General features: G+C 47.8%; 1 protein-coding gene across 1 annotated transcript in view; it reads right to left on the bottom strand.

The window, feature by feature from the left end:
- The window catches only part of DNAH2 (dynein axonemal heavy chain 2), a 67,025-nt gene extending 53,648 nt beyond the window's left edge, over positions 1-13,377 (bottom strand). Inside the window, exons 1-10 of the mRNA XM_075272429.1 lie at positions 13,243-13,377; positions 11,248-11,306; positions 7,163-7,333; positions 6,854-7,082; positions 6,562-6,672; positions 6,206-6,444; positions 5,637-5,828; positions 5,289-5,446; positions 3,549-3,636; positions 612-817 (exon numbers count right to left, since the gene is read on the bottom strand). Of these exons, the coding sequence (XP_075128530.1) occupies positions 612-817; positions 3,549-3,636; positions 5,289-5,446; positions 5,637-5,828; positions 6,206-6,444; positions 6,562-6,672; positions 6,854-7,082; positions 7,163-7,333; positions 11,248-11,306; positions 13,243-13,360 (1,571 nt within the window). The 5' untranslated portion in view covers positions 13,361-13,377. The remainder of the gene's footprint in view (positions 1-611; positions 818-3,548; positions 3,637-5,288; positions 5,447-5,636; positions 5,829-6,205; positions 6,445-6,561; positions 6,673-6,853; positions 7,083-7,162; positions 7,334-11,247; positions 11,307-13,242) is intronic.
- Between the last annotated feature and the right edge of the window lie 316 nt (positions 13,378-13,693).

Genomic DNA, 13,693 nt, shown 5'->3' with positions numbered 1-13,693 from the left:
GTGGAGAAAAGAAGTATGGACTGGTGGAGAAGAGAGGTAAGGACTGGTGGAGAAGAGAGGTAAGGACTGGTGGAGAAGAGAGGTAAAGACTGGTGGAGAAGAGAGGTAAGGACTGGTGGAGAAGAGAAGTATGGGACTGGTGGAGAAGAGAGGTAAAGACTGGTGGAGAAGAGAGGTAAGGACTGGTGGAGAAGAGAGGTAAGGACTGGTGGAGAAGAGAAGTATGGGACTGGTGGAGAAGAGAAGTATGGGACTGGTGGAGAAGAGAAGTATGGGACTGGTGGAGAAGAGAGGTAAGGACTGGTGGAGAAGAGAAGGAATAGTTGAGAAGAGATATGTGAACTGCTGAATAATACAAGTGATGTGAGGACTGATAGAGAAAATGTGAGCACTGGTGAAGAGACGTAAGCAATGGAAGAAGACATGAAGAGAAGTGGAGAAGACTGGAGATGATCTGAAGAGATGCCATATGATGAGTGCTTGGACTTGATGATTGGTGAGAACTACTTTGGCGAACATGAAGGGACCTCTGTGTTGTGTACTATGGGGTAGGGGGTACAACACATGTGGGCGGTTATATGAAGGAACCTGAGCAGCGGGCATGGCTTTACCTGTTGTAGTCATCATGCCATGATGTGTTCTTCACGTCCAGGATGGTTTTCTTCACCAACTTTAGATCTGCCAACTGCTTATGAAACGTCTCTTCGATCTCCAGCAAGCTGCGGGTAATTTGGGGGCCGCCCTGTCCGGGAAAGCAAGGAAGTGGGGTTTGCTTTCCATCCTCCCAGCGCCCAAACTGCTGCTGACACAAACACACCTAGAATACAATGACAAGAAGAAGACATTAGGCCACCCAGGAGACTCCCGATGCGGTCGGAGATGGCGCTGGTTACGCCTGACCGTTTCCCCATTCCCGATAAGGGGCGTCAGAGGTTTTACTTAATACTCTCTGACTTAACAATTAAAATCCCCCACATGATAGATCCCGCACAGCACCCCCCCTGTAATAATGGGCACACTGCGGCACTACATGCGAGGAGCGCTGACAGCAGCAGACGAGAACCCAGAGAGTTAAAAGGATTTCTAAAGTGGTTTCCAAAATTCCCATTTCACCTCCTGTTATTTGCTCTGTATGAGCCACAATCTCCCCGAGTACAGATAATGAGGAGGTGTTTGGCCGGACTTCACCGCCTGACCATTAAAGGGAGCAGAGGCGGCAGCGGCGGCGAGACACAAGGTCAACCGCTTTATGGTCAGACGCCAAAGCCAAAATGCAACTCCACCAATCATATAATCCCCAGGAGGACCCGACCTGTCCCCGGCTCCCCGGGATGACAGACGGCTTCTTACTTTAACCCTTCATGTTTCACAGAAACCAGGAAGAGAAAGAGTTACAGCGACCTCCATCACGCCACAGGAGCGGCCTGCCTAGATGTGTGCGACGGGCTGCATCGCCATAGCAACATGCCACGCAAATGCGGCCACTACAGCGCCCCGCAGCACAAATGAATAGGGTTTATAATAGGGAGTGAGGCGGGAGGCAGCGAGCTTATTAACTGCCAGCAGCGGGAACATCCAGAACCCACCCATCAACAAGCTGTCACTCACACCGCTCTGCTGTGCCACCCTGCACAATATATCCTCCGGCCTGTATCACCTTGTAAGGGGCGGGGCCGAATCATAGCTCCCTTCTATATCACCCTATAGGAGGAGGGGCAGACTCATAGCTTCCTTCTGTCTGTATCACCCTATAGGAGGAGGGGCAGACTCATAGCTCCCTTCTGTATCACCCTATAGGAGGAGGAGCAGACTCATAGCTCCCTTCTGTATCACCCTATAGGAGCAGGGGCAGACTCATAGCTCCCTTCTGTATCACCCTATAGGAGGAGGAGCAGACTCATAGCTCCCTTCTGTATCACCCTATAGGAGGAGGGGCAGACTCATAGCTCCCTTCTGTATCACCCTATAGGAGGAGGAGCAGACTCATAGCTCCCTTCTGTCTGTATCACCCTATAGGAGGAGGAGCAGACTCATAGCTCCCTTCTGTATCACCCTATAGGAGGAGGGGCAGACTCATAGCTCCCTTCTGTATCACCCTATAGGAGGAGGGGCAGACTCATAGCTCCCTTCTGTATCACCCTATAGGAGGAGGGGCAGACTCATAGCTCCCTTCTGTCTGTATCACCCTATAGGAGGAGGGGCAGACTCATAGCTCCCTTCTGTCTGTATCACCCTATAGGAGGAGGGGCAGACTCATAGCTCCCTTCTGTATCATCCTATAGGAGGAGGAGCAGACTCATAGCTCCCTTCTGTATCACCCTATAGGAGGAGGGGCAGACTCATAGCTCCCTTCTGTATCACTCTATAGGAGGAGGGGCAGACTCATAGCTCCCTTCTGTATCACCCTATAGGAGGAGGGGCAGACTCATAGCTCCCTTCTGTATCACCCTATAGGAGGAGGGGCAGACTCATAGCTCCCTTCTGTATCACCCTATAGGAGGAGGGCAGACTCATAGCTCCCTTCTGTATCACCCTATAGGAGGAGGGGCAGACTCATAGCTCCCTTCTGTATCATCCTATAGGAGGAGGAGCAGACTCATAGCTCCCTTCTGTATCACCCTATAGGAGGAGGGGCAGACTCATAGCTCCCTTCTGTATCATCCTATAGGAGGAGGAGCAGACTCATAGCTCCCTTCTGTATCACCCTATAGGAGGAGGGGCAGACTCATAGCTCCCTTCTGTATCACCCTATAGGAGGAGGGGCAGACTCATAGCTCCCTTCTGTATCACTCTATAGGAGGAGGGGCAGACTCATAGCTCCCTTCTGTATCACCCTATAGGAGGAGGGGCAGACTCATAGCTCCCTTCTGTATCACCCTATAGGAGGAGGGGCAGACTCATAGCTCCCTTCTGTATCATCCTATAGGAGGAGGAGCAGACTCATAGCTCCCTTCTGTATCACCCTATAGGAGGAGGGGCAGACTCATAGCTCCCTTCTGTATCATCCTATAGGAGGAGGAGCAGACTCATAGCTCCCTTCTGTATCACCCTATAGGAGGAGGAGCAGACTCATAGCTCCCTTCTGTCTGTATCACCCTATAGGAGGAGGGGCAGACTCATAGCTCCCTTCTGTATCATCCTATAGGAGGAGGAGCAGACTCATAGCTCCCTTCTGTATCACCCTATAGGAGGAGGGGCAGACTCATAGCTCCCTTCTGTATCACTCTATAGGAGGAGGGGCAGACTCATAGCTCCCTTCTGTATCACCCTATAGGAGGAGGGGCAGACTCATAGCTCCCTTCTGTATCGCCCTATAGGAGGAGGGGCAGACTCATAGCTCCCTTCTGTATCACCCTATAGGAGGAGGAGCAGACTCATAGCTCCCTTCTGTCTGTATCACCCTATAGGAGGAGGAGCAGACTCATAGCTCCCTTCTGTCTGTATCACCCTATAGGAGGAGGGGCAAACTCATAGCTCCCTTCTGTATCACCCTATAGGAGGAGGGGCAAACTCATAGCTCCCTTCTGTATCACCCATATTTTCGGTACCTCCAGTAGATCTCTGCAGCGCTGTATAAAGGCATCCACTTGAGCAAAGATGCTTGTTTGGTCCAGGACCCATCCAACCTTGGAGAACCTGTGGAATGAATCACTCTGCAGTAAGTGGGATCGATCAGTGTATACAATGGTGCAGTTACATGAGGCTCAGTGTACTGGACTACATAACAGAATAGCATACTAAGCATCCAGCGGGAGCTGCCAGAGCTGTACATAATAAATACCCTCTAATCAGGCGGCCCCATACCTGCGAATGTCAATAAACAACATGCCAAAAATAATACAATAAAGACAGACTGCTGAAACATGGAGGGCTGGTGAGAGGAGGAAGACCGGCGAGAGGTCAGCGGCAGAGAGGAAACTAATATCAGAGCTGCAGCAATGAACGTAACCCCCGACATTAGACGGGTCCTTTACTGTGATAGGACTGCACCAGACACACAAGAGATGACACTTGGGGTACAGGATAATGACAGGCTGACACTTGGGGTACAGGATAATGACAGGCTGACACTTGGGGTACAGGATAATGACAGGCTGATACTTGGGGTACAGGATAATGACAGGCTGATACTTGGGGTACAGGATAATGACAGGCTGATACTTGGGGTACAGGATAATGACAGGCTGATACTTGGGGTACAGGATAATGACAGGCTGATACTTGGGGTACAGGATAATGACAGGCTGATACTCGGGGTACAGGATAATGACAGGCTGATACTCGGGGTACAGGATAATGACAGGCTGATACTTGGGGTACAGGATAATGACAGGCTGATACTCGGGGTACAGGATAATGACAGGCTGATACTCGGGGTACAGGATAATGACAGGCTGATACTCGGGGTACAGGATAATGACAGGCTGATACTTGGGGTACAGGATAATGACAGGCTGATACTTGGGGTACAGGATAATGACAGGCTGATACTTGGGGTACAGGATAATGACAGGCTGATACTTGGGGTACAGGATAATGACAGGCTGATACTCGGGGTACAGGATAATGACAGGCTGACACTCGGGGTACAGGATAATGACAGGCTGACACTCGGGGTACAGGATAATGACAGGCTGACACTTGGGGTACAGGATAATGACAGGCTGACACTTGGGTACAGGATAATGACAGGCTGACACTTGGGTACAGGATAATGACAGGCTGATACTCGGGGTACAGGATAATGACAGGCTGATACTTGGGGTACAGGATAATGACAGGCTGATACTTGGGGTACAGGATAATGACAGACTGATACTTGGGTACAGGATAATGACAGGCTGACACTTGGGTACAGGATAATGACAGGCTGATACTTGCTCAGAGACAGTATGTAGGTAATATGTAATGCCTATATGGTGATATTACTTATTCCTATGTAATGGCAGATCAGGGTGTGGCAGTAATATCTGGGCTATGTACGGTATAATACTGGTCTATATACATAGTATGGAGGTAATACTTATTCACTGTATGGTAGTATTATTTACTGGTATTATTTGATAACTATCCATATATATAATGTATGGTGGGATTATTAGATAGCACCTTTATTTATTAGGTACAGTATAGGGCTGCATTATTGACTTATAGGTTTTTACTCATATATTGTATACAATGAGAGATTTTAGCTTTGTAGTAAATAGGAGATGGGCCCAAACTAAGGACCCCTGATCCTTTAGGGTACATAACCATGACATTGGCATGAGCTGTGTGATTGGGCATACCTGTGGTGGACCTGTGCGGCCCTCATATACTGCTCCTTCCATGCTGTGCAGCATTGTATACAGTCCTGTAACACTTGGCGACTGGATGTGATGTAACCATCAAAGATCCGATCTAGAGAGATTTCTCGGCTGCACAGTCTAATTAACTCATTACTTATCTGTAGAGACAAGGAGCAGACATTATATGGACACCTATATGGTCACCTATAGACTATAGGCCACATCCACACCACTGGAAACCAGTGACCTGATCCCTGGCCTCCAGGATACAGCACTGGGTATACAGCAGATCAGGTGACTTGGGGTGTGTATACATAGGCTAGGCAACTATTGGTCTCTGCCTCTTACCTTCCGGAACAGTGAGGTAAGGCGTTCCCGGGTATTATAGTGGGGTGAGTTGACCCAGATGATGCGGACCAAGCTGAGAAGAAGAGGAAGTTTGTCAGGAATCTCCTTGATCTTGAGAGACATCATCTCCTCGAATGGTTGTTTCAGAAGAGACAGGAAACTTAGATTAGACTGAGCCTGGACGGAACCATCCTGGGAGACAAAAAAACACATCCATCATATAGTGCAGATCAAGATCACACATCGACATGGCCACAAGGCCGGATGTCCCCCAGCTAAATCTGTTAGGCCCTGGGCCGGGTCACTGGTGACAGGCAGAGAGAAGATGAGGCTCAGGATCTGCAGCCAGCCCCAGACCAGACCAATGGAGGTACGCAGACACGAAGCTCAGGACCTGCAGCCAGCCCCAGACCAGACCAATGGAGGTACGCAGACACGAAGCTCAGGACCTGCAGCCAGCCCCGGGGCCAGGACTAAGCTGGTGTCTTATGCATTATATAATCTGGATACAAACTGCAAGACCTGAGTGATTCTGTTCCCCTGACAATAATGGCGGGCCCGGCTCTCACCTGGATCTGCTTTGACAGCTTCTGAAATGGCCCTATATATGAAGACTTTGCCAGCTGGAGGATGAGCTCGATGTGTTTGACCCCCGGCTTGTCCAGCTGTGTGCTGATGCCTGACAGGTCGGCACAGCGGTCTCTCCAAAACTCAATCTCTTCGAGAGGTCCTGAGCTCTCTCGCACCTCCACCGCCTCCTGCGCACTCAGGACCTCCTTGATCTGACGAGTCCAGTGCACCATGGCGGCTGTGAGGAAGGAGGAGGAAGGGTCAGGAACGCATATGTATTGTTCTCCTATCTATCTATCTATCTATCTATCTCCTATCTATCTATCTATCTATCTATCTACATACATATACTTACTCTCCAGCCTCTGCACCAGCTCCTTGTCATGCACAGCCTCCGCAGCCTTTAGGTTCATGGCTTCGATGGGGATGTAGAGGACGGTATGTCCCTGCAGCTTATACCTGGTGTCTGATGGTAGAAGAAGAGGTCAGATAATGCCTAGAATGTTCCTCAGGTTACACAGAACACAGTTCATACAGTCCATACACACAAGTGCTGGGAGTGACCGTGCTGCGGTGCTTTGTGACACCCAAATGTAAGGGGTCTGTCCCTATTCCCCATATTGTTCACTCCCTCAGTTATGGGCTACCTGTCAGCGTTGCCAAAAAGCGGTGGACATGAGCCAAGAAGTCGTTGCGGATGCTTTCGGGCCAGCTGTCATCACTGAAGATGTAGGGGGCATAGATGCCATTCATGAGCCTGAGCAGTGATACTATGTAGGACCCCCGAACTGATCCGAACTGCAGGTTGTCCTCCAGGTTCTCAGGGGTTAGCGGGACCCGCTCCTTCCTGATGAAGTACATCAACTGCTCCACCTCCTGGAAGACAATGTATATGGAGGCCTCCGGTTAATACATGATCATGTGACGCATAGACGACAGCGGGAGATGTGACCCACCTGTGCTGGCATATTGGGCTCTACGTGTAGACCACTGTGAGGGTCAAAATATACAGACAGGGTCTCCTGCGTGACGTCTGATGCAAAACGCTCCAAGGCCCCATCCAGCTCGTCCGTCCACATGTCAGCGGTCAGCCGGCTCAGAACCATCTTCTGCTTTATGTTTGGTTTCTGAAGTGGGAAAAAGGCAAAAAGGAGATATGAGAGGTCGGCAGAGTCATACAATACATCAGGGGGAGTATACAGAGGTGATACCCAGTATACAGATGTGACACGTAGTATACAGAGGTGATACCTAGTATACAGAGGTGACACGTAGTACACCAAGGTGATACCTAGTATACAGAGGTGACACGTAGTATACAGAGGTGACATGTAGTATACAGAGGTGATACCTAGTATACAGAGGTGATACCTAGTATACAGAGGTGACATGTAGTATACAGAAGTGATACCTAGTATACAGAGGTGACACATAGTATACAGAGGTGACACATAGTATACAGAAGTGATACCTAGTATACAGAGGTGACACATAGTATACAGAGGTGATACCTAGTATATAGATAGTTGTTGTTATTATTATTATTATTATTATTTATTTATTTATTTATAGAGCACCATTAATTCCATGATGCTCTGAATGTTATTATATTAATCCCATGGTGTTCTGTACATTATTATATTAATCCCATGCTGTTGTACATTATTATATTAATCCCATGGTGTTCTGTACATTATATAAATATGTGACATGGCATATAAGGAGTATTATACAGAGATATTACATGTAGTATAGAGTAATATACAGAAGTGTTACCTGGAGTATAAGACATATTATACAGAAATATTACATTGAATATAAAGAGTATTATACAGAGATATTACATGGAATATGAGGAACATTATCTAGAGATATTACATAGAGTATAAAGAGTGTTACGTAGAGATATGACATGGAGAATAAGAAGTATTATACAGAGATAATACATGGAGTATAAGTACTGTTAAACAGAGATATTACATCAAGTATTAGTAGTACTATACAGAAATAGTATAAGAAGTATTATAATCCAGTATACAGGAGTTGATATCATATATCCCAGTACACAGGAATAGATTCCCTACGGCCTGGTATACAGGAATTGATATGATACACAGCACATAGGAGATTATATCCTATATCCTGGTACACAGGAGCAGATATCATATAGCCTGGCACACAGCAGCTGATATCATATGGCCTGGTACACAGGAGCTGATATCATATAGCCTGGTGCACAGGAGTGGATATCATATGGCCTGGCACACAGCAGCTGATATCATATGGCCTGGCACACAGGAGCTGATATCATATAGCCTGGCACACAGGAGCTGATATCATATGGCCTGGCACACAGGAGCTGATATCATATGGCCTGGTGCACAGGAGTGGATATCATATGGCCTGGCACACAGCAGCTGATATCATATGGCCTGGTACACAGGAGCTGATATCATATGGCCTGGTGCACAGGAGTGGATATCATATGGCCTGGCACACAGCAGCTGATATCATATGGCCTGGCACACAGGAGCTGATATCATATAGCCTGGCACACAGGAGCTGATATCATATGGCCTGGCACACAGGAGCTGATATCATATGGCCTGGTACACAGGAGCTGATATCATATGGCCTGGCACACAGGAGCTGATATCATATAGCCTGGCACACAGGAGCTGATATCATATGGCCTGGTGCACAGGAGCTGATATCATATGGCCTGGTGCACAGGAGTGGATATCATATGGCCTGGCACACAGCAGCTGATATCATATAGCCTGGCACACAGGAGCTGATATCATATAGCCTGGCACACAGGAGCTGATATCATATGGCCTGGTGCACAGGAGCTGATATCATATAGCCTGGCACACAGGAGCTGATATCATATGGCCTGGCACACAGGAGCTGATATCATATAGCCTGGCACACAGGAGCTGATATCATATAGCCTGGCACACAGGAGCTGATATCATATGGCCTGGCACACAGGAGCTGATATCATATAGCCTGGCACACAGGAGCTGATATCATATAGCCTGGCACACAGGAGCTGATATCATATAGCCTGGCACACAGGAGCTGATATCATATAGCCTGGCACACAGGAGCTGATATCATATGGCCTGGTACACAGGAGCTGATATCATATGGCCTGGCACACAGGAGCTGATATCATATAGCCTGGCACACAGGAGCTGATATCATATGGCCTGGCACACAGGAGCTGATATCATATAGCCTGGCACACAGGAGCTGATATCATATGGCCTGGTGCACAGGAGCTGATATCATATGGCCTGGTACACAGGAGCTGATATCATATGGCCTGGCGCACAGGAGTGGATATCATATGGCCTGGCACACAGCAGCTGATATCATATGGCCTGGCACACAGGAGCTGATATCATATGGCCTGGTACACAGGAGCTCATATCATATGGCCTGGCACACAGGAGCTGATATCATATGGCCTGGCACACAGGAGCTGATATCATATGGCCTGGTGCACAGGAGTGGATATCATATGGCCTGGCACACAGCAGCTGATATCATATGGCCTGGCACACAGCAGCTGATATCATATGGCCTGGTACACAGGAGCTGATATCATATGGCCTGGCGCACAGGAGTGGATATCATATGGCCTGGCACACAGCAGCTGATATCATATGGCCTGGCACACAGGAGCTGATATCATATAGCCTGGCACACAGGAGCTGATATCATATGGCCTGGTACACAGGAGCTGATATCATATGGCCTGGCACACAGGAGCTGATATCATATAGCCTGGCACACAGGAGCTGATATCATATGGCCTGGTGCACAGGAGTGGATATCATATGGCCTGGTGCACAGGAGCTGATATCATATAGCCTGGTGCACAGGAGCTGATATCATATGGCCTGGTGCACAGGAGTGGATATCATATGGCCTGGCACACAGCAGCTGATATCATATGGCCTGGCACACAGGAGCTGATATCATATGGCCTGGTACACAGGAGCTCATATCATATGGCCTGGCACACAGGAGCTGATATCATATGGCCTGGCACACAGGAGCTGATATCATATGGCCTGGTGCACAGGAGTGGATATCATATGGCCTGGCACACAGCAGCTGATATCATATGGCCTGGCACACAGCAGCTGATATCATATGGCCTGGTACACAGGAGCTCATATCATATGGCCTGGCACACAGGAGCTGATATCATATGGCCTGGTACACAGGAGCTCATATCATATGGCCTGGCACACAGGAGCTGATATCATATGGCCTGGTACACAGGAGCTCATATCATATGGCCTGGCACACAGGAGTAGATATTATAGGTCCCATTACACAGGAATGGCTCTCTCCAGGTAGATGACATGATGTGATTACATGTAATGCCTGGATGTTGGTGGCGCTGGGCACATTATAGGACACACAGGAGACCGGCAGAGGATTAGCTCGGCAGAATTGTCTCTGCTGCCTCCCGGCGAGAACATTCACAGACTAATGACTTCATGTAGTGAACATCTGTTGTGTGAAGGAAAAAACACGAACCAGATGCAACGTCCAATCCCCCCGACCGCTCAGATCATCGCCTAGAACAAGCACGGCATCAGCAGAAGCCGCCGGCGACACGTCCCACACATGTACTATCACTGGAAAGTCACCATCACATACATAAATCATACCTCACACATGTGCATCATACTGATATCAGAACACGTCACACAAATCATCCTGACATCACAAACGTGACGTCATCCTGATGCCAGAACATGTCACATACATCATCCTGATATCATAACATGTCATATACATCATCCTGATATCATAACATGTCATATACATCATCCTGATATCATAACATGTCACATACATCATCCTGATATCATAACAAGTCACATACATCATCCTGACAGCTGAACATGTCACATACAACAAACAATATTGATAGGTTGGTTCTCTTATGTCATAGTGAAGGGGGATATTGTTGGGTGGCATACAGCAGTGTTCCGCGCCTCAGTCATGTACGTACCAGATCTAGATGTTCCTGGACTGCGGCACATGAGAAGGACGAGGCGTGTTCTGCATCTTCTGTAAACAGTGGAAAGTGAAAACCATGTAAGTGTGATCACATGATGGATAATACCACTGATCTGGATGATATCTCAATATATCACAAGACAAGATCAGTAGTGAGCGGTGATCCCAACTCATCACTAGTGACTTACCTCCTATTATATACACACATATACACAGTGTTGGCCAAAAGTATTGGCCCCCCTGCAGTTCTGTCAGATAATACTCGTGTTCTTGGAGATAATGATTACAAGCACAAACTCTTTGGTAATATCTTCATTTATTTTGCTTGCAATGAAAAAACACAAAAGAGAATGAAAAAAAAGTCACATCATTGATCATTTTACACAAAACTCCAGAACTGGTGCGGACAGAAGTATTGGCGCCCTCAGCCTAATACTTGGTAGCACAACCTTTAGACACAATAACTGCGCACAACCGCTTCCGCTAACCAGCAATGAGTTTCTTACAAGGCTCTGCTGGAATCTTAGACCATTCTTCTTTGGCAAACTGCTCGCGGTCCCCCCTGAGATGTGAAGGGGGCCTTCTCCAAACTGCTACCAAGAGATCTCTCCTCCCCCTCCCCCACAGGTGTTCTATGGGATTCAGGGCTGGACTCATTGCTGCCACTTTACAAGTCTCCAGGGCTTTCTCTCTCCACCATTTTCTAGTGCTGACCTGAAGTGTGTTTTGGGTCATTGTCCTGCTGGAAGAGCCCTGACCTCTGAGGGAGACCCGGCTTTCTCACACTGGGCCCTACATGATGCTGCGCAATGTGTTGGTCGTCTTCAGACTTCATAATGCCATGCACATGGTTAAGCAGTCCAGTGCCAGAGGCAGCAAAGCAACCCCAAACCATCAGGGACCTCCGCCATGTCTGACTGTAGGGGGCGTCTTCTTCTCTTTGAAGGCCTCTTTTTCCCTGTAAACTCTATGTTGAGGCCTTTTCCTACTTTTGTCTCCTCTGACCAGAGAACATTCTTCCAGAACGGTTTTGGCTTTCTCAGGTAAGTTTTGGCAAACTCCAGCCTGGCTTCTGTCTGTGGGTAAGAAGTGGGGTCTTCCTGGGTCTCCTACCATACAGTCCCTTCTCATTCAGACGCTGACACTGGATAGTACGGGGTGACACTGTTGTACCCTCGGACTGCAGGGCAGCTTGGACTTGTTTGGATGTTAGTCGAGGTTCTTTATCCACCATTCGCACAATCTTGCGGTGAAATCTCTCGTCAATGTTTCTTTTGCGTCCACATCTCGGGAGGTTAGCCACAGGGCCATGGGCTTTACACTTCTTGATGACACTGCGCACGGTAGACACAGGAACATTCAGGGCTTTGGAGATGGACTTGTAGCCTTGAGATTGCTCATGCTTCCTCACAATTTTGCTTCTCAAGTCCTCAGACAGTTCTTTGGTCTTCTTTCTTTTCTCCATGCTCAATGTGGTCACACAAGGACACAGGACAGAGGTTGAGTCAACTTTAATCCATTTCAACTGGCTGCAAGTGTGATTTAGTTATTGCCACCACCTGTTAGGTGCCTCAGGTAAGTAACAGGTGCTGTTAATTACACAAATTAGAGAAGCATCACATGATTTTTCAAACAGTGCCAATACTTTTGTCCACCCCCTTTTTATGTTTGCTGTGGAATTATATCCAATTTGGCTTTTTGACAATTCTTTTTGTGGTTTTCCATTGAAGACAAATTAAATGAAGATAATACCAAAGAATTTGTGATTGCAATCATTATCTGGAAGAAAAGAGTATTATCTGACAGAATTGCAGGGGTGCCAAAACTTTTGGCCAACACTGTACATACATGTAGGATAGTGGCTTACCTCATATTATATACATACATGTAGGATAGTGACTTATGACCTCATATTATATACAGTCATAGAGTATAGTGACTTAGATACTCCTCATATTATATATAGTCATATAGGATATAGACTTACCACCATCCTCATAGTTACCGCCCCCAGGAGGGTCCTTTGCATCTCTCATTGGCAACTGATCTGAATAGTCCACAGGGCGAAGCTCAGGCGACGCACGGATAACGTCTGTGTCTGCCATAATTCACACACCAGTCCTAGAGAAATAATCAACAGGTTAGGCAGGTGCAAATAACAGTGACATAATGATCGTGGTCGCAAGGGGTGTGACCAGCATCGGGCTCAGAAGGGGTACGGAGTCCCCAGCCAGCTGGAAACGGCCGGGGCCCAAAACCTCCATGGTACTGGTTGGGGAAAGCCTTGTTTTCCGACCACTATACATATTGTTAATGGAAAGGGGCCCGACTGGAGGAGAGAAGAGAATATGTGTGAGCAAGAGGGGGGAATGGGGTGCAGGCTGTATGTGAGCTATGAGTCTGCCCCTCCCCCTATAGGGTGATACAGAAGGGAGCTA

This window comes from Leptodactylus fuscus, chromosome 5 (assembly GCF_031893055.1).
Source record: "Leptodactylus fuscus isolate aLepFus1 chromosome 5, aLepFus1.hap2, whole genome shotgun sequence".
Taxonomy (NCBI): Eukaryota; Metazoa; Chordata; class Amphibia; order Anura; family Leptodactylidae; genus Leptodactylus; species Leptodactylus fuscus.
This window is presented reverse-complemented; position numbering and strand designations above follow the sequence as displayed.